The 22,373-nt window shown below is 38.7% G+C and overlaps 1 protein-coding gene across 1 annotated transcript; it reads left to right on the top strand.

The window, feature by feature from the left end:
* Positions 1-926: 926 nt before the first annotated feature.
* Positions 927-1,840, top strand: LOC149226095 (uncharacterized). The gene is made up of 2 exons (XM_089380103.1): positions 927-1,090; positions 1,177-1,840. The coding sequence occupies exons 1-2, from the start codon at positions 927-929 to the stop codon at positions 1,838-1,840; spliced, it is 828 nt and encodes a 275-aa protein (XP_089236229.1).
* Positions 1,841-22,373: the final 20,533 nt, after the last annotated feature.

Below are 22,373 nucleotides of genomic sequence, written 5' to 3'. Positions count from 1 at the left end.
AGTTACTCTCAGGGTGTGACCTTATTTCAGAAATGTTTTGGGTAATCATACACAATTTGAAGAAGTTCATAGTGATTTACAAACCCTGCTCAGATTTTCGAATTAAGATAGGAGCCTGGTGGTGTATTTTTGAAATATATTGTTGCTGCTTTGTTTGCCATGATCAATCATCCAGTTAACAATTTGTAAGGAACAGAAAGTCTATTTGCGAGTATTGGTAAAATTCTAGTAAGAGGCTGGTCTCTCGCCTGAACTCATAGGCGCTCTACTAAACGTTTACTCTGCAAACTGTCACCCTGGTTTCTGGGCCGGAAAACCATCTTTCGGGACCAGAAATCCAAAAAAATCGTAAAGCTTGGTTTTTTCAAAATTCATAGAGATCTACGAAAGGTACCCAAGGTGACGTGTCCCGTACATATGGGAAAAAAGAATGTAGGTTTATCCCATTCCTGTCATATCGCCTAAATGGGTGTCGTAAGCCTTAGTTAATACTCCTGGACATCTGGCTTCATATGATTCCGAGCCCCCATTTGGAAAGTTGAGACCATCCTTCCCACGTCTTCCTGGCGTCAGAACCTCTGTCAGAAGAGCCTTAAATTCCCTCTTTTGGCATTACTCCATCCAGGTCTTATGTTCAGAATGGTCAGCTGATTATTTATTCCTGGCACAAAATCCTGATTTGGAAATCTATCCCTTAGTCTATATCCCTGAACAGCTGGATACTTTCCGTCCCGAGTCTTCATGCCGTCAGTACCTTTTGTCAGAAGAGTATTAAAGTGCTCTCTCTTGGCATTTCACGATCCGGGTTGTATGTACAGGCTTCTGCCATCTACTCATTTATTTCGGGTATGAGACCTCGATCCGGAAATCTATATAGGACATAAAGTACCATTTATTTTTAGCCAGGGGGTAGAGTTTGGAGGCGCATGGAGGGTGGGTCTGATGCTTCGGCCACGGAGGCCATGGTACTGGCAGCAATTCAGGCTGAGAAGGATTGGGGAGGTGCCACGTTATCTGGAGGATGGCAATCCACTCTGGACGACGTGGTGGTCCTACCATCAATGCCTATTGCTGACAAGGATGGGGAAGGGTTACGGAAAGATCATCCTTTATGGGAGGGAAAAAAAAAAAAAGTGTGTTTCAACAGGAAAACAAGGTCATGCATGAACATGCAAGCCGCTACAACAAGGCGCGCAATCCTGTCAAAACCACTCCCCCGCCTGCTGCATTAAAACTAGACAGCGTCCACTTGACTGAGCGTATAGAAAGTCTACAGGAACTTGCTTTAGTGGGCAGGTGGCATTTTCCAGACATGGATGATGCCACGATGAGAAAATGGCTTGAGGTTCAGTGGAAACCACTGATTGGATATCTTCCCATTGTTTCAAATCTCATGAAGGAGTGGTATTGCTTTCACTTCTTAAGTGCCAGTGACGTAGAAACCATTCTGATTCGCCCCTGGGTTCATAAAAGGAGCTTCCTTGCTCTCCATAGATGGTACATTGGGTATGACCCTTTGAAAAACACTCCGTCTAACAACTTGATCTGGGTCAAACTCCCAAACCTTCCCCTGGAGATGTGGTCTAAGGAGACTCTATCTGAGATAGGTAATTCCATTGGAAGATTTATCTATGTCGACCCAAGATGCCTGGGGGAGAAAGACAAGCGAATAGTGTGGATTCTTATTGAAAAGGCCTACAGGGGAGGATTTCCCGACCACATTGAGATTGCTTGGCGGGACTTAAAAATAAATCAAAGACTGGATTTCTGGGGCATCCCCTTCAGATGCTCTGCATGCCACAGGACAAGCCACCTTATTAAAAATTGCTCTCGACGCTAGAATCTAAAAAGCAGATTGTTTCATCAAAATACTCAGGTAACTTCGCCCCTGTCTTTTGAAAAGGAGAAGTTTTCTCCTATAGCCAGTTTGTCTCCAACGAAAAATGATGTTGTGCAAGAAAAATTGGAAAACAGTCTCAATCAATCCCCTCAGTATTTCTCTCAAGACCTCTCACAGGGCATCAGCACCAAGCCTGAAAGCTCGTCAAAGACTAGATGCAATACTGATAATAAGTCTCAATCTTTTCTATGCAAGCCTCCCCCGAAGCCGAATGATGAAAAAGCTATACCTTCGCCCCCCGATCATGCAACCCTTCAAGGACTTTACAGTGGGATCCCAAACCATCTTCATTTCATCATCCTCACCGACGCCCAGGAAAATTCCATCAGCGAAAGGCAAAGAACCGATGGTATCTCCAACCCCTCTCAACTCCCCTGTCTCATCACCAACAAATTTGTATGATAGCGACTTAGATTTTCTTTTAAGCAAGAAGTCTCTGGAGTTGGAACCCTTAACCATCCATAAACCGAAAAAACCTACACCTCCCCTCATAAGCCCAAATTCTACAAAAAATATAATGGTGAGAAAGAAGGTCAAAGGAGGTAGTAGACATTTTAGAGGGTCGTCAAAGGATGCAGACAGAGGTATGAGAAACCTATCTCTTGTAAACGTTCCCATCTTTGACATGTCAGAAATACAGCCTCTTAGAGCAAGCGTGGCTGAAAAATCTCCCAAATGACCTTCGTCATTTCTATGAATATAAGAGGTCTGGGGGCAGACCTCAAATTTTTGGCGCTAAAGAATTTATTCCACTCAGCTCAGCCAAAAATTATTCTAATTCAGGAAACTATGCATAGCAAGCATGTGTCCATCTCCTACTTTAGGAAAATGTTTCCCTCATGGCATCTGGTAGCCTCGGAAGCTAAGGGTCTTTCGGGTGGGCTGGCGGTTTTATGGGACCCTGTCTGGATCAGAGCCAAAGCTTATAAGTGCTTTGCGGGCATTCTAATCTCAACATCCATCAGAGGAAGAGACTGTCCCATTAACATCCTGAATATCTATGCCCCTTATAAGAACAGGATTCCTTTCTGGGAAAAAAATTTTGCCTCAGAAATTTTTGATATTGATTCATTGATGATTGCAGGAGATCTCAACGTAACTCTAAGCTCAGAGGAACGATGGGGAAATTGCAGGAAACGAGACCCGCTTGCTGATCGCATTAAGTATGAACTCTTGCACAGGAATCTCGTGGATATAATTCCATCCAAAATGATGCCTACATGGGACAATGGAAGAATAGAGAAGGCGTACATTGCAAAGAGGATTGATAGGTTTATTGTACACTTTAGCATTATTGATAAAATGGGCATGCCTTACTCATCAATTGAGAACGTCTTCATATCCGACCATAGACCGATTTATCTTGGCTGGAGGGATAAGGGCTTTAAGAATGGGTATCCATTTAAATTTAACAGATTATGGTTGGAAGAGCCAGATTTCAATGAAGTCATATCAAATACATGGAAGGAATTGTCTGCAAAAGATATGATGCCCCCGTTTATGACCTTCAGAGACAAATTATCCTCTATAAGAAAGGTAGTAAAAGAATGGAAAATTAAAAAAAGACAGATGGACAGATTGGCCCTTAAAGAAACTCAGAAGGAATTGGACAGTATTTCCAAAGCGCTGGATGCTAACTCACTTCCTTTTAGCATGAGATGTCGCATAAAAGAGCTTGAAAGGAAAAAACAACACTTGCTGAAGCAGGAAGAGGCTTTTTGGAGACTCAAGAGCAGGGCGATTTGGCTCAAGGAAGGTGACAGGAACACAAAATTTTTCCACAAGTTTGCAAATTCCAGGCATGAAAGAAATTCCATATGGAAAATCAGTGACGGTCGGGGGGGATTCCTCTTCTCTCAACAAGAAATCACAGAGGAAGCTGTGAGGCATTTTAAAGACCAATATAAAAGAAGGGATGAGTGCAGATTTCAGGATATCTTATGGGGTATTGATCTGGTTCCACAAATGTTTGATGACGGAAAAAATGAGCGCCTCTTTCAGCCCATAACAGAGGAAGAACTTTTAGGTGTTATGAAGGCTTTTAAGAAGGATAAATGTCCTGGCCCGGACGGCTGGACAATAGAGTTCTTCATTCATTTCTTTGATATCATCAAACAAGACCTGTTGAGGATGGTTGAAGCAGCAAGAATCTCAGGCAGCATACATCAAATTACAACTTCCACTCAGATAGCTCTTATTCCAAAGAAAATGGATGTGGTCTCCTTTCAAGATTATAGGCCGATTTCCTTATGCAATATAACGTTCAAAATCATCACAAAAATTATTGCGGAAAGGATTAAGGAGACCTTAGCCTCTTTTCTAACAAAGGATCAACATGCTTTTTAAAGGGAAGAAATATTTTGGATGCGGTCGCAAATACTCAAGAAAGCCTGTTTACTATGTTCTCAAAAAAATTAGAAGCTGCCATTCTGAAAATTGATTTACAAAAAGCATATGATTGCTTAGATTGGGGGTTTATTAGATGCTTATTAGCCAAGATCGGCCTGAGATCAAATGCCATAAGCTGGATCATGGCATGCGTAGAGAACGTGAACTATGTTGTCATCATAAATGGGATTCCTTCTCCTTTCTTTCAAGCGGAAAGGGGGCTGCGTCAAGGGTGCCCCCTCTCTCCTCTTCTGTTTATCCTTGCAATGAATTCTTTAAGCCTTCATATAAATAGGGCAGTCTCTGAAAACAGGTGTAGGCCGGTGAAAATCTGCAGGAACAACTACATCTCGCACAATCTGTTTGTCGACGATGTGCTCATTTTTGCAATGCTTTGCAGACTCTCGTGGACATGTCTAAATGACATTCTATATAGGTTCCAAAACGCTACTGGATTACAAATAAACAAGTCTAAATCTATTCTATTCCACAATGATGTCAATATGGAAACAATGATATGGATTTCTGGGCTGTTTGGGGTAGAGATGAGGTCAATCAAGGATGGTGTTAAATATTTGGGCTTTCAGCTAAAGGCTAAAGGTTACTCTAAAATGGATTGGCAATGGCTAATTGATAGGTACTATAAAAAGATTTCTGCCTAGGAATACAAGTCTCTATCATTGGCAGGAAGGATAGTTCTAACACAAGCAGTTTTAACGCAACTTGTCGTATATTGGGCACACATCTTTTATCTTCCTGCAAGTATAATCCAGAAAATGAACAGGATAACTGCAAATTTTATATGGGGTGGCAAATTTGAACAGAGAAAATATCATCTTACTAGTTTGGAGAAGATCTCAATGCCGAAAGTCTCAGGAGGATGGGGATTATTGGATTTGAGAACATTCGGGAAAGCACTCCTGTGCAAATCACTGTGGAGAGGAATTTTCGGGGAAGGGCCTTGGAGCTTTACTATAAAAAAGAAATATATGAAAGGCAAAGACATGGAACACTGGTTCAGAATAGGAAGGATCGGAGCCAAGTATGGGTCGGCTATATGGCTCAGTTTTCACAAAATAGAGCAATATTTTCTAAAGAATCTAAATTGGAGCTTACAATCTGGCAACAGAATCCTTATTGGTATAGATCCCATCATGTGCGGGCGAGAAAGTATAATCATTCCCGAAAGGCTTTTAATCTTTTTCCATGCTAAAGGTTTTTTTACATGGGATAAGCTCATACAAGCATGGCAAGGTCCACTTCCTCTCTGGAAGGAAGCCATTGAACTAGGTATGTCAGAGCTCCTGGCAAGGCAATGGAACACTGTCAGGGATGTTTTGAGAAGCTGCAGTTTTCACAAGTCCAGGCCGGAAGATTACCTTATATGGAAGGCACCAAAAGCAAATTCTTAGGTGTGTGTAAAGGACATTTATAAAGATATGATTGGCCAAAAGACCATAAACTCTGGTCCCATGTTTCCAACAGTTTTATGGAAAATAGGTTGTTCTCCCAAATTAATACTCTTCTCTTGGTTGGTGTTCCACAATAAAAATCTGTCCTGGGAAAATCTAAAAAAAAAGAAAATGGCATGGCCGAGCAAATGCTTAATGTGTGAATCAGCCGAGGAAACCAACTTTCATATGTTCTTCCAATGCCAATCTTTTCAGAAAATATGGCATGATTTGGCTTCTTTATATGGTTTCCCTATAGTTTCTCATGTTTCTATGCACACATCATTCGAGTGGTGGAGCAGGCAGAGAGAGTCATGGAGATCTATAATTATCATTGTTTTATGGTGTGCATGGAAATGGAGGAACAACATAATTTTCAAAGAAATGAAAGTGCCTCTCAAAGATATCACACAACAAATCATAACCATCTATGATTCCGTGCCGATAAAGCCACCCAAATTGAAAAATGTCAACAGAAATGTACAGAAAGATTTTCTCTCAAGGACCCCTAGGGCGTTTTTTGATGGTGACGCACAGCAAAATTCTTGTGGATGCGGGGTTCATATTATTATGGATGAGAATCTTCAATATCTTATATCATGGAATGGAGGAAGGGGCACAAATAGCATGGCTAAGGCAAGGGCTCTAGCGGGTCTTCTTGCTTTCTGCATTTTTCTTGATATACAATCCATCTCAATTTTTGGGGATTCCAAAATTATGATCGATCATGTCAAAGGAAATTGCCATATCAGGAGCTCACACCTCACAGGATGGATGGACAGGATCATGTTTTATTGGGGACTTGTGAAGGAATGCTCTATTCAACACATCTACAGAGATCTAAACCAGCAAGCGGACAGTTTGTCAAAGCAAGGTATTCATTTAGAATCAGGTTCATGGTCCATGAAGGTAATTTTGGATGAGAAATCCTTTATCATTCAGGATTTCTCACTCCCTGGCGCTTAATCACTTTTGGTCATCTCTGGATCTGCTCTTATTTCTCCTTTTGTATCTCCCTTTTTGTTTCTATCATCGTACTTGTATGGTGTATATAGTTTTCAACTATCTCTGGTATCATGGGTACATATTTGAATCTACATATGGATCATAAAACTTGCAGCTATATTTTTATATGATGTGTTTCTGCTCAGATCGTTTTTTCTTCCCTCATGGAGGGTCACATCCTCTAGTTTTTTGTTTCAGGTTAAAGACCTCCTCAGCTTCTTATAGCTTGTCATTTGTACTTATCTGGTATCTGTTATATACTCTCAATATAATACAATTATGCTTTTTCTCTCTGAAAAATATTTGTGAATGTTACAATTGTTGTATTATATTTTTATATGTGTATGTAATTGTTGTATTAGTAGTTAGTTGGTGATGAACAAGTGAGACAATCTTGTCAATAGTTTGTAGGAGGATTGATATTGCACATCTATTTCGTTTAATTTTAGGTATCACAACTTTTGACAACTAATTAATTTTAAATAGTGTTCAAGTTTTAACAATTTAATGTGTCAATATTACTCTTGAAATAATTTGTTCCTTTGTTTGTGTTTGAAATAGTTTATTTTCTTGAAGAATATTTTGATGATTTTTTTATTATCTATAGTCTATTTTGTAAAGTCAAGAAATAATGTATTTTTGATTTTTTTAATGAGCGGTCAGGTTATAAAATCTTTACATTATTTGTTTCTCCAAACAATTATCACATCTCCTTCAAGTATATTTGGATTTGTTTTGATGTTTATAAGTATACATTTTCCTCTTATAAATATTTTGAATACATAGATGTATGAAATTTCTCTATTAATAATTTTGAATATATGTAATTGCTTATTAGCAATTAGTTGGTTATGAACTCTTGTTAAGGATTAATTTGAACTTTGTAGGAGGATTGATTTTTCACATCTTTTTCATTTTAATTCTAGGTATCGCAACTTTTGACAGCTAATTATTTAGTGTCCCTCTACGTATTGCTAAATATATCTTGAAAAATCATTTTTTTAATAATGTATAACCTCAAGATTAACAAAATCTAATGCATATACTACAAACAATCAAATACGATTAGAAAACATCATCTACACTCAAATCAATGCATCTAATGCAAACAATGAAATGAGATAAATGAGATTAGAAATCAACTTCTACACTAAAATCATTACATCTAGTGTAAGAAATCAAATAGAATTAGAAATACACATCTACATTGAAATCCATGCATCAAGTGTAAGCAATCAAATAGGATTAGAAATCCACATCTACATTGAAATCTATGCATCTAGTGCAAGCAATGAAATAGGATTAGAAATCCACATCTATACTGAAATCAATGCATCTAATGCAAAAAATCCAATATAATTAGAAACCAACATCTACACTCAAATCAATGCATCTAGTGCAAGAAATCAAATAGGATTAGAAATCATCATGTACATTTAAATCAATGCATCTAGTGCAATAAACCTTCTTCCCTCTCTCCCCCATCCATCCAATCTTGAAAATTATTTTTAATAATTTATAGTCTCAAGATTAACAACATTTAATCCATCTAATGCAAGCAATCAAAGAGGATTAGAAAACAACATCTACATTGAAATCAACGCATGTAATGCAATAAATCAAATAAGATTAGAAGCCAACATGTACACTAAAATTAATGCATCTAGTGCAAACAATCAAATATAATTAGAAATGAACATCTATACTAAAATCAACGCATATAGTTTAAGCAATCAAATACAATTAGAAATCAACATCTACGCTGAAATAAATGCATTAGGAGAAGGAAATCAAATATGATTAGAAATCAACTTCTAAACTGAAATCAATGCATCTAATGAAAGTAATCAAATAGGATTAGAAGTCATCATATACACTGAAATCAATGTATATAGTACAAGAAATATTCTTCCCTCTCCCCCATCCATTTGTTTTTATATCCCCCTCCATCTCTCCTTCTTTGTCTCTCTATCTCACCCCCCAAACACACGCATATTCATACTCCATATCTATGTATCATCCCTCTCTCTCTCTCTCTCTCTCTCTTCTTCCCTCTCTTCACCTCCCACCTATATCTCTATCTTCCTCTGCCTCTCCTTTTTCTCTCTATATCACCCCAAAAACATACACACTCTTTCTTCATATCTATATATCTCCCCCTCACTCTTCCTCTCCCCCTCTCTTCCCCTTCACTCTTCCTCTCCCCCTCTCTTCCCCTTCACTCTCTCTCTCCCTCGTCTATCTCTCTTCACTCCTTCTCTCCTCTCTCCCTCTCTACATCTCTCTTATCACTCCCTCTCTCTCTGTCCACCTTCCTCTATCTATGTATTAAATCTTCTTAATTCCCTCTCTCTTTCCCTCCAACTCCATCTCTCTCTCTCTCTCCCTCTCTCTTTCACATTCTCTTTCTCTTCCTTCCTCTCTCTCCCTTTCTCTCTCACATCCCTTTGTCTCTCTGCCCCCACTCTCTCTTCACCCTCCAACTCTGTAACTATCTCCCTTTCTCTCTCCTTCTCTTCCCCCTTCGTTCCATCTCTCCTTCTTTGTCTCTATCTCACCCCAGAAAATGCACACTCTCCCTCCACCTCTTCGTTGTTACTCTCTCACTTTCTCGCTCTCTCTCTCCACTCTTCTCTCTCTATGTCTTTCTTCTTCATTTTATCTCCATCTCTCCCTTGTCACTACCTTTATGTCTCCACCTCTATCAGTTTATGTCTTTGTTCTTCCCTCCAATATATATTTAGAGTTAATATATATCATGATATATTATAATATAACAAATTGAATATCATGTTAAATTTAATATTGTGTTAATCCAAAGTTATTAAGTTTAACAATATTACTGTTAGATTTAATAATGTTTTTTATGGCATGATAACAAAAATTATTATAAAACTAAATCAAATTAATATTTTCAAATATTAGAACTTTGATGTGGAAATATTGATGTCCTTAAAGACTTTAATATATCCATAAGATATGGTTTTTCCCTTTAAAGAATTATTTTACAAATATTTAATAAAAAAAAAATTAAAAGATTTTGGAGTAGGATTTTCTATTCTTTGTGTTGCATTAACCTTTTTCCTTTGATTGAAGAGGTGCTATTAACTTTAGTAAATTTGAGTAAATATTTTTAATATTTTACCTAATTCCGAATCTTAATATGGTAAATTTTTTTAGTTAAAGGTGAATTTATGATCCATTCATATTTACCTATATGATAAATGAACTATTAAACACATGAGATAATTTATTATCCATTCAAATTATATATAATAATGCATCTTTATATTTTAATAATCAATATTAGTCCTTTAATAAGATTAAAAAATTATATATAATTTAAGATTCAAGCTACTATTTTCACTGACATTAGTAAAAAATATTCTTATTATTTTTTGAAGACTTCTTATACTTACACATCGAGGTCATAGTGGGTTGTACAATTCCCCAAGAATGAATATAAAGGTTTAGCAATGTTATAGTGGATGTGTTAGTGTTTATAGTAAGTCCTACCCCAATGATGTGGTTAAACTATTGAATCATAATATTGTTAAGGTAGTGTGTTGGATGATGTGGTTAAACTATTGAATCATAATATTGTTAAAGTAGTGTGTTGGATGTTGTGAATATATTTATATATAGTTTTTATTTCCAGCATTGATATATAAATTAAATGGTTAATAAATATAGATATTGAATCATTAAAAACATATAAAAATTAATTGACTAATGAATATATAAATTTAATAAATTCATAAGGGATGCATTATTGTTTATAGCAAGGTTTACCACAATGATATGATATGGATTTAACTATTGAATCATAATATTGTTAAGGCAACTTGTTTATTGTTGTGAGTATATTTAGTTTTATAGTGAATTAACTTAAATTACTTATTACTAGCATAGTTATATAATTAAATGGTTCGTAAATATATATATCAATTTATTAAAACTTAAGAAAAAACCATATAAATTATTTAACTTATAATTTTATTTTAAATTACTTTATTATTAATACCTATAAATAACAAAGACCAAGTAACAAGTGATAGAGAACGCTCTGCTAGGGTTCTGAGCGAGCCCCCAACGGCGCCGACAGTATACCAGGCAAGACCATCTCAGGGGGTGAGAAAGCCTCTGCAGCGTTTCAGAGCTGCAGAGCATTAAGGCTATGCAATGGCACAACCTCTGGGGGGGGGGCGTCAGAGCCCTCCCCGTCGCAGCAAAATCCTGCGCAAAATGTCATTTTTGGTTCAGTGGACAAAGAAATCTTGAACAGGGGGAAAAAGCCCCAAAATGACAATAAGGAAAATGGAAGATGGAAAGAAGGAGACAGCGGTCCACAAGAAGGAACAGAAAAGCCTGAAGAAGGTCCGAAAATTTCCTCAACAACATGCAGACCAGTGGCCAAGGAGCGGCCACGAATAGAGCTGCCGGGAGACAAGATTGACAGAAGAATAGAGTATATGCGAGATCATGCCCTCATTGGGAAGTTCATAGGGTTCTGGCCTACTGAGAAAGCCCTATATGGTTGGATAGCGGCGAAATGGAAACCTAAAGGAGATGTCACTCTGCAGCTAGGGCCGAAAGGCTTCTTCACAGCAATATTTTTCTGCCTGGAGGACAAATACAGAATACTAGTAGAAGGGCCCTACTTTTTTAATTCAGCTGGATTATACCTGCGGGAATGGACCCCCAGATTTAACCCAGACAAGGAAGATCTGACGTGGGCGCTAGTTTGGATCAGATTATACTCTCTCCCGGACGAATACTGGGATGAGGACATACTCAGAGGGATCGGAAATGGGGTGGGAGAGTATATCAGAGCGGCAGAAGAAACCAAATCTCGTAAGTACATCTCCTATGCTCGAATATGTGTTTTCATTCGCCTCAATGAAGCTCTTCCAGAGTCGGTAACTCTCGCCTATTGAGATGAAGAATGGATCTAGCCTCTCGACTATGAACATGTTCCATTTCGGTGTAGAAAATGGCATGCCCTAGGACATCTCTTTAGGGATTTCCCTCAAAATGTCCAAATCAGCATCCCTGACTCTTCTGATACCCCTGCCCAGGACGGCTTTACTAAAGTCTCTAGCAGGAAGCGCTCTCACAAAAAACCCCAAAATGGGTACAAACCCCAGCCCAACAAATCCCATGGCCCAGTAACCAAGAACAGCTTTGATATTCTTGGACAATCCTCAGATGAGCTCCCTACCAATGTTGATGCCAACCCTGATCACCCATCTTCCTCTTCACCTCCCCCTCCATCTAAATCCCCTCCCAAATCTCCGTCCCCCATCATCATCCCTACCATTCTTAAAAGAGATCAGAAAGATACTGCAGAGATCCTCAAGGAAATGGAAGTTGACGGAAAAGCAGACCTCCCCCAGAATCCAGAGACCAGCATTGAAGACAACAATCAAGTGCAAATAATGGAAGAAGAGCCAGAAAGCATAGATCTGAATGGCTTAGACATCTTGGAATTAGAACTTGCTTGCAAAAAGAAAGCATACGATTCAATTCCAGAGCACCAACTTAATAAGCTCGAAGTGATCATCTCACGAGCCTATCATCAGCACCAACTCGGGATACAACCAGGAAGCCAATGGGATGGAAATCTGCACCCAAAGGACACAAAAAAGAGAGGAAGAAAGACAGATCTGCAAAGAACAATAGAGATTGGGAAAATCCTGGTAGACTCAGGCAGATATGCTAAGTTGACAAAGTACTACAAGCCTTTTGTCAATGGTTAATCATGAAGCTGGTGTCTTGGAATATAAGAGGGCTAAACAGCCTCGGAAAACTCAGGATGTTAAAAAACATGATAAAAAAGGAAAAGCCACAAATGTGCTTTCTCCAGGAAACTAAGTGTAACAGTACTACGCTAGGCAGCATTCTTTCAAAAGCCTGGCCAGGATGTCGTTCGGTTGCAGTAGACACCTCTGGAGCTTCAGGAGGGCTGGCTATAGCATGGAATACCCAAGCGATATCCCTCTCAGATTTTCATGCAACACACTACCTTATACAGGCGACCTTTCACATTTTGGGCACCAATATTCACGGCAACCTATCAAATGTGTACTTCCCACAAGACACCGGAAGTAAGGTAGCGCTCCTTGACACGATTGAAGCTCTAAGTAACAGCAGAAGGCACCCACTTTGGATCGTTGCTGGGGACTTCAACATGATTACTAAAACTGAAGAGAAGCTAGGAGGGAGGAGTAGAATGGAACCTGAAGTCAATCGCTTCAAGGAATTCATCCAATCGACATCTCTCATAGATATGCCGTTTTGTAATGGCACCTTCACTTGGAGTAATCGCAGGGCTGGCAAACATCAAATCGCCTCCAAACTGGATCGCTTCCTCCTCTCAGACAACGCGGTCCACTTAGGAGGAGACATCTCAGCAGCCATTCTTGCTCACACAGGATCGGATCACTGGCCAATAGCTCTACAGTGGCAAAGACCAGGTAACTTAATCAAAAGACCCTTCCGCTTTGAAGGATTCTGGCTTACGCATCCCACTTTCAAGGACTTTGTCAAGACCACCTGGGCCTCGTTCATTCCCCCAGAAGGAGCAAAAATGTATCAATTCCAGCAGAAGTTAAGATTTCTCAAAAGTCACCTAAAAAGATGGAACAGGGAAACCTTTGGAAATATCTTCGAGGCGCAGCAAGAGTTAACTCAGGATCTGGAGGTTCTCCACCAAAATATTATCTCGGAGGGGCACACGGAAGCCACTCTGGAGCAGGAGCGACTCATCCATAGCCAGCTGGAGGATAGGAGAAAGCAGGAAGAAATCTACTGGAGGCAAAAGTCAAGAGTCAGATGGCTGAAGGAGGGGGAACGTAATACCAAATTCTTCCACAGAACTACAGTTCAGCGAAGAATGCATAACAATATACCCTTCATCCAAAACCAAACGGGGGCAAAAGTAGAGACACACGAGGAAATTGAAGAGGTGCTCCTCAATCACTTTCAACAGGTCCATCAAGAGCAAAGAGAAGACCGGCGACAGGCCATTAGCAAAATTACCAGCAATGTTCCAAAGCTCATTACGGAGGAACACAATGAACTCCTAATGCGCCCTATTCTTCCCCAGGAAGTGGATGAGGCAATGACGCAGCTCAAAGAAGGTAAAGCCCCTGGCCCAGATGGATTTACTACCACATTCTTTCACTCTTTCTGGGATATGATAAAGGAGGAAGTCTGGCAGATAGTTGAAGAATCCAGAGCTACGCGCTGGCTTCTTCCCTCTCTCAACTCCACATTCATCACTCTCATCCCCAAAGAGGAGGACTCCATTACCCCTGATAAATTCAGGCCAATTGCCTTATGCAACGTCATTTACAAAGTCATATCAAAAGTCATAGCAAATCGACTCAAACCCCTCCTTCCCGGGCTCATCTCTCCGGAACAGTCAGGGTACGTGGAAGGACGACAAATAATGGATGGTATTCTACTCACTCACGAGATCATTCACTCCCTCAAGCACTCAAAGCAAGCAGGTATGCTTCTTAAATTAGATCTTTCCAAGGCTTTTGACAAACTAAGTTGGAATTATATACATCATATGCTAAAAGCTTTTGGTTTCTGCTCCTCTTGGGTCCGATGGATCATGAGCCTAATAGCTTCCACTCATTTTTCAATCCTTGTGAATGGAATTCCCTCCCGCCCCTTCAAACCCTCCAGGGGTATCCGGCAAGGGGATCCCCTATCCCCCTTTCTCTTTGTTCTTATGGCTGAAGGGTTAGGTCGTCACATTAAACAGGCCCTCCATTCTCATCAGATCAAAGGCATCTCCATGCACAACTCTTCAGCCACCTCTCATCAGCAGTTCGTTGATGACACTATGCTTTTTGGTTATCCCTCTGTTCAAGAAGCCCTCCGTCTTAAATCCCTCCTCCAGGATTTTTCGGAAGCCTCTGGCACGCAGATCAACTGCTCTAAATCGCAGGTTTTCTTCTTTCATACTCCACCTTCAGTCAAATCTGCTGTAACTCGCATCTTGGGCTTCCCCTCTGCTTCCCTTCCCTCCAAATACCTGGGCGCACCCCTCACGGCATTAGCCATTAAGCAACCCACATGGCGCTCCCTTCTTGAGAAACTTGATAACCGTCTCAACCTCTGGACATATAGATCTCTTAACTTAGCCAGTCGAGTTGTTCTCATCAAATCGGTCCTGCAGGCAATGCCTCTGTACTTGTTCTCTATTCTAGCCGCGCCAAAGTGGGTTCTAAAAAGCATAAGAAACCTTCAGCGTAATTTTCTATGGAGCAGCTCAGCCACCAATCGCAAATGGGCCCTGGTTAAATGGACCAATGTATGCATGCCCAAAGACAAGGGGGGCATTGGGCTAAGAGACCCTGAGTACAACAATTCTATTATGAATGCCAAGATCTGGTGGCAATGGATCACTAACCCAGATAAGCCCTGGGTCAAAATCTGGACAGCCAAATATGCCGGAAATAGACCTCAAGAAGAACTCATCAGATTCATTCCTACCGAAAAGGGATCTCTAATATGGAATGCCGCCAAACAACACTATCAGTTAATTCAAAAGCACAACTTTTGGGAAATCAAGAATGGACGCACTGCAAGATTTTGGACTGATGCCTGGAACCAAATGCCCAAACTCAAAAATGTTCTTCACCCTTCTTTGATACCTGATAGGCAGGAGCAGCAGCAGGAAAAATTTCACCAATTCTGGTCGCCGGAGATGGAGTATGGTTTTAGAAAATGGAAACAGAGCAACCAAATTCTCAACAGCACAGATGCACGGAAGGAAGAAGAGCTGAGGATCGAGCTAAGGAAAAGAAGTATAAGGCAGGATAACGGTGGGGATATCCTCAGATGGGGATACCAACCCAAGGGATCCTACACTACCTCAGAAGCCTACAAGGTGATATGCAACTTCCCCACACCTCCAGACCCTTTGTGGAGCAAAATATGGGAGCTCGGACCCTGGCCAAAAATCTCCTACTTTCTCTGGCTGGTAGGACATAAAAAAATACTCACATGGGATAAGCTTAGAAAGCCTAACTTTCATGGCCCCTCGATTTTTCATAACTGCTTTCAAAGTGAAGAAACTCTCCAACATCTCTTGGATACCTGTCCTCTAGCCAATCAACTTTGGGATAAGGTCAGTTTCAGATGCCAAAAAAGACGCAGAGAGGAAAACGACATCATCAACTCCATAAGGCAATGGCAAAAGCATCCCTACAAAAGCAAGATCCTCAACCATTTATGGAGTATCATCCCGGGGATCGTCCTATGGAATGTCTGGAAGGAAAGAAATCAACGCATATTCAAAAACAAACGATCTCCTACTGAAGAAACCTGGAGCAGGATACACAGGAACATACAAGAGACGATGGCGCTTCAAGTATGGACTAAGGAAGATCTCCCATCCACAGATAATGAACATAACATTCTAGACAATTGGCAGCTGCAGTTACCTCAAGAAACGCTCAAGAATAGCACACCTAATAGCAACTTCAAGGACATCTGCCATTGGAAAGCCCCCCCTAAAAACTCATATAAGCTGAATTTCGATGGGGCTTCCAAAGGCAATCCAGGAGCAGCTGGATTTGGTGGCATACTGAGGGACCATGAAGGCACTCCTATGCAAATATATTTTGGGAACATAGGGTGGGATACCAATAACTCAGCAGAGTTGGAAGGGCTTTGGCAGGGCCTTCTGCAAGCTTGGAATCTCAATCTTCAACCCCTGATTGTAGAAGGCGACTCCCAGATTCTTATCAACATGGCCACCCGTATACAGAATGGCTCGCAAGCGAGGAAAGTAGCACCCAGTTGGAGACTAGAAGCAAGGCTAAATGACATAGCACAAAAGCTAAGCAACACTAGAGCTATCTCCTTTATACACACTAAAAGAGAAGGCAACAAAATAGCTGACCTCCTAGCCAACATTGGGGTCGAGACTGATCTCCCCCTTCTATTCGGAAGCACGAATATCATTCCTAACAGGCAACAGCTCCAGGAATGTGAAAGCCTGATCCAAGGAGAGGCTGTCTCCCCGGATGCGGGTGTCATCGAGCCAGGATATGGGGAGCCACATGCCCAGCATGTGCCGCCACGTGATGGACAAAGGATTTTAATGCCCCTCGCCGCCGAGACGTTAAGACGGGAGAAGCATAGCGGAATCCTTAATGAGGACGCTGGGAACGATGGCGAGCCTGCAGAGAGCATTCAATGCGGGCAAAATCCAAGGGAATGTCAGCTGGCTTAAGAGGGATGGAATGTTGCTGTTCTGGGCTCAGAGTGCCGAGCAAGAAACTCAGATCTCTGAGGGAAATTGTTGCGCCATTGATGCTGAGAGCAAAGACATTCATTCGGACAAGGTTTTATCCCTGCTTATTTATCCTGGGCTTTGTTATGTATAGTTGAGCTCTGCCTCGAGTCAATTTGGGGACAGCACTCAATTGGGAGTGAACGCAGTAACAACAGGCCCTCAAGCACTGATCTGGAACAAGCTGAGGGCGTCGTTGAAACCATGGTGCGACTGCGTGAAAGAATGCCGTGTAGAAGAGGTCCTGGGCGTGGTGAGTCTTCACGTCCCCTTGCAGCGGATGTCCACCATCACTGCTACTGCTGCTATTGCTACAGAAGGGCAGGAGCCACACCAATTCCAGCCAGTCATTTTTTGGAGGCCGGCAGCTCCAATGATGGAGCGCCCATGCTTCCAGCGTTCGGCTCAGTCATTTTTACCCTGGGCAGCTCGCGGGATAATGCTGGCATTAACGCACACATCTCAGTTCTTTTTACAAAGGTTCCTGAGGAGAATGAAGAAGGAAAGCAACCGGTCTCTGTTGAGGTACTTCCAGAGGGAAATAGGGAGAAACGCCCAGTGGTGCGGCCATCAGATGCAGAGGGTAATTCAGAGAAGGAGCTTCAGCAAGCCCCTACCCGACCTCAAGAGCAAGAGCTGTCGGCCCCCGCGCAGGATCCTATGGCAATGTGGGCAGGCATCCCAGAAGGCCAAGGCTGGTGCAGAATTATTGAGGAAAAACCTGAAGATTAATTCCCAGAGGCACTCTCTAGCATACATTTCTCTCTCTCAGGTCTGGTATAGGTTCGGGGTCTCGGCTGGTATCTGGATTATGCTAAATATCTATGTTTGTATCCTTTCAGTTCTTGTTCATGTTCACGTTTACTATAGTATGGGAAGTAGGCCTGGCAAAGTCTGTTATGCGTCTTTTTGTTGGATGCCCCTGCGCGGGCCGTTTTGTTACTACCTGGGAACATCTCTGTGTCATGTGTTTTGGTATAAACTGGAAGTGCTGCCCCTGCGAGGGCGAATTCTGAGTCAAGTACAGCTACCCAAGGTGCCACAGTCGGCCCTGGGCAGCCTGTCTTTTTGAATGTAATGTTTACCTGTATATAATATAATAGATTAGCTAGCTTTGCCGAGAAAAAAAAAATACCTATAAATAAAATTAATTTTGTCCAAACTAAAGAATCCCAGTTCGCATGTCTTTTGGGATAGTTTAATTCTCCAAGAGGTGGTGCCCTCTTCCTTAAATTCGAACCTTTGAACTTGTGACCTGCTGGGGACTATACCCATCACAAACCAATTAGTTTACAATTCATGGGTGACATGAATTTGAAGGAAAACATGTAACAAGATTCTTAATCATAGATATTCTTAATTTGTAAATAGGTTTTGTTACAATACCATGGACAATACCATGACTTAGTAATAGCACATATCCAAAAAAATCACAACTCATATTCATATCATCTTCATATGAGTTTTTATTATTGTTAATGAGTTTAATTAAAAGGGAAAGAAGAACATAACTACTTTGGAGATGGAACTCAATTTTTTATTTGTGACTATTATTAAAATATTCTAGAATATTTTTTTGAAAGTTAAATCTAATATCAACCAAATAATTACTAATAATTAAACTAAAATTTTGAAAACTTTATTCTAAAATAAACACATCCATAAAATAAAAAAATTACACTAATCCACCTATATGTTTATGTATCTGAGCTCAGATGAAGAATATGTGGCCTTGCATTACACACACTTCTTGTTTCTTGTTGAGTTATGTGGCCTTGCATTACACACGCTTCTTGTTTCTTGCTGAGTTCAACTTAGTTGATCATCATTGATGGAAAGGCAAAGGAGGAAACACACAAAATTTAATCAGAAAACACACGATTTGTTTCTCTCTCTATTGATCAGACAAACTTGATTGATTACAATGAAACCGATATGGGGTGTTATTCTTTTTAACTGGCAACTCAACTAAAACTCACTCGAACTAACTTCAACATGAAAACACACACTAAATTTAACCTTTCCCAATGTAAGAATGAACTCAAAATAACACACACTTGACTCAAATCAACTCAGACTCTAAATATAGACTACTCTGCATGCAAGAGTAATTAGCTATTTTTAACACTCCCCCTTTATTACGACTGGTAAACTAGGACATTACTCATGACAATGAAAAAATGGTTTCTCATCTAAGTCTCAGCTAGGCTTATAACACCTAAATTTCCTCTATGAAACTCAAATACATATTTTGCTAATGGCTTGTGAATATATCAACCAACTGATCACTCGATTTACAAGGATTTAAATAAACTTCTCAATTGCTCACAAGTTCTCTAGTGAAATGATATATTGTATCAATATGTTTTCTCTTTTGATGAAACACGCTATGCCTAGATAGTGTAATGGCTGAGGTTTTGTCACAATATATTGTTCTTGATCCTTCTTGTTTTTGCTGAACTACATCCAAAAGTATTTGTAACCATATTACTTCAAATCTTGCTAATATTGCTACTACATATTCTTCTTTTGCTTATGAAAGCATCACAATATGCTACTTATTAGATGCCCATGATATCACACCTGAACCAAGATGAAGCACATAACCAAATGTGCTCTTCCTATCGTCCAAAATTCCAACAAAATCAATGTCAGTATATCCAACCAAATCCTTCGTTTGTGTCGTTGCATACAATATACCACAAATTGTAGTTCCTTCTATGTATGTCAAAATCCTTTTGCTAGCTTTCCAATGTGAGTCTTTTGGAGACTCCATAAATATAGAAATCAAACTAACTCTTTGTATAATATATATTCTTGCAGCTATGTGATACATAAGGCAACCAACCAATATTTTGAATGGAGTTCGATTCACATATGGTGCTTCATCATCCTTAACTTTGTCCTTGTCGCTATTGGTGTAGGAGCAGGTTTATAACTTCCATTCTGAATATTTTTTGAAATTATTTTTCATACTTATTTTCACAAATAAAAATCCCTTTCTCAATTTGCTCAACTTCAATGCCAAGAAAATATTTCATAAAACCAATATCTATCATTTCAATTTATTTCTTCATTGCAACTTTAAAATAATCTAGTTCAAGGTTACCAGTATAAATCATATCATCCACATACAAACAAACAAGAAAAATTTGACCATGCTCATTTACCTTTGTGTACAAGGCTGTTCAATGTTTCTCATGCTAAATCCATTCTTGAACATATAATTGTCAATATATATATATATATATATATATATATATATATATATATATATATATATATATATATATATATATATATATATCTATATATAGATATATATAGATATATATTTGTGTGAGTCTGTTAAATAACCAACTTAGATCTATGTAACACGGGATCTATCATATGGAGAGAGGGATTGAATCCCTCCAAAGTGAAAACCTTCTTTTTGGTGTGTATAACTTTAGGAAATATTTTCACTTCAAGGGATTTGATCGACGCATGATAGATAGATTTGGTGTTAGATGGATCTAAGTTGGTTCCAGTTGATGCCAACATTGTCACATTTTTAAATTATCATTATTATGTATATGTTTGAGATAAAATTCAAAATTCACATTATATTTACTTTGCTTGGAATGACCATATCATTCTCTTCTTTATTTTGGTTTGTGTTTCTTTCCTTGAATAATTCCATTTTTGTTTATGTTGCTTTCCTTGAAAAGAATTTGGTACGCCTGTGTTTGGATACTTTGAGTGGTTTGTGTATTTAAGTGTTTGAATTTGGATGATAATGTTTGTGAATGTTACAATTGTTGTTTTATATTTTTATGTGTATGTAATTATTTATTAGTAATTAGTTGGTGATGAAGAAGTGAGATAATATTTTCAATAATTGCACAAGGATTGATATTACACATTTATTTCGTTTAACTATAGGTATCGCAACTTTTGACAACTAATTAATTCTGAATAGTGTTCCAGTTTTAATAATTTAATGTGTCAATATTACTCTTGAAATAATTTGTTTATTTGTTTGTGTTTGAAAAAATTTATTTCCTTCAAGAATATTTTAATGAGTTTCTTTTTTATCTATTGTTTATTTTGCAAAGTCAAGAAAAAATGTATTTTTGATTTTTTTTTTTTAATGAGTGGCGAGATTATAGAATCTTTACATTAATTTTTTCTCCATACAATTATCATATCTCCTTCAAGAATATTTTGATTTTTTTTTTATGTTTATAAATATACATTTTCTTCTTATAAATATTTTGAATATGTCGTTGTATGAAATTACTCTATTAGTAATTTTGAATATATGTAATTGTTTATTAGTAATTAGTTGGTGATGAAGAAGGGATATGATCTTGTCAAGGATTAATTTGCAATTTGTAGGAGGATTGATTTTGCACATCTTTCTCATTTTAATTCTAGGTATCACAACTTTTCACAACTAACTATTTCTTAATAGTGTCCCTTTATGTATTACTAAATATATCTTGATTTATTTTTTAATAATCTACAGCCTCAAGATAAACAACATCTGATGCATATAATGCAAACAATCAAATGAGATAAATGAGATTAGAAATCAACTTCTACACTAAAATCAATACATCTATTGTAAGCAATCAAATAGGATTAGAAATACATATCTACACTGAAATCCTTGCATCTAGTGCAAGCAATTAAATAGGATTAGGAATCTACATCTACACTGAAATCCATGCATCTAGTGCAAGAAATGAAATAGGAGTAGAAATCCACATCTACATTGAATTCAATGCATCTAATGCAACAAATCAAATATAATTAGAAATGAACACAACGCTAAAATCAATGCATCTAGTTCAAGCAATCAAATAGGATTGGAAATCATCGCCTACATTGAAATCAATGCATCTGGTGCAATAAATCTTCTTCCCTCTCTCCCCTATCCATCTAATCTTGAAAAATATTTTTAATAATTTAGAGTCTCAAGATTAACAACATTTAATCCATCTAATGCAAGAAATCAAATAGGATTAGGAAAAAACATCTACATTGAAATCAATGCATATAATGCAAGCAATCAAATAAGATTAGAACCCAACATCTACACTGGAATCAATGGATCTAGTGCAAGAAATCAAATATAATTAGAAATCAACATCTATATTAAAATCAATGCATATTGTGCAAGAAATCAAATATGATTAGAAATCACCATCTATGCTTAAATAATGCATCTAGATCAAGCAATCAAATATGAATAGAAATCAATATATAAATTGAAATAAATGCATCTAGTGTAAAAAATCAAATATAATTAGAAATCAACATCTAC

This window comes from Pinus tabuliformis, chromosome J (assembly GCF_031772625.1).
Source record: "Pinus tabuliformis cultivar Carrire ecotype Pingquan chromosome J, CPIR1, whole genome shotgun sequence".
Lineage (NCBI taxonomy): Eukaryota > Viridiplantae > Streptophyta > Pinopsida > Pinales > Pinaceae > Pinus > Pinus tabuliformis.
This window is presented reverse-complemented; position numbering and strand designations above follow the sequence as displayed.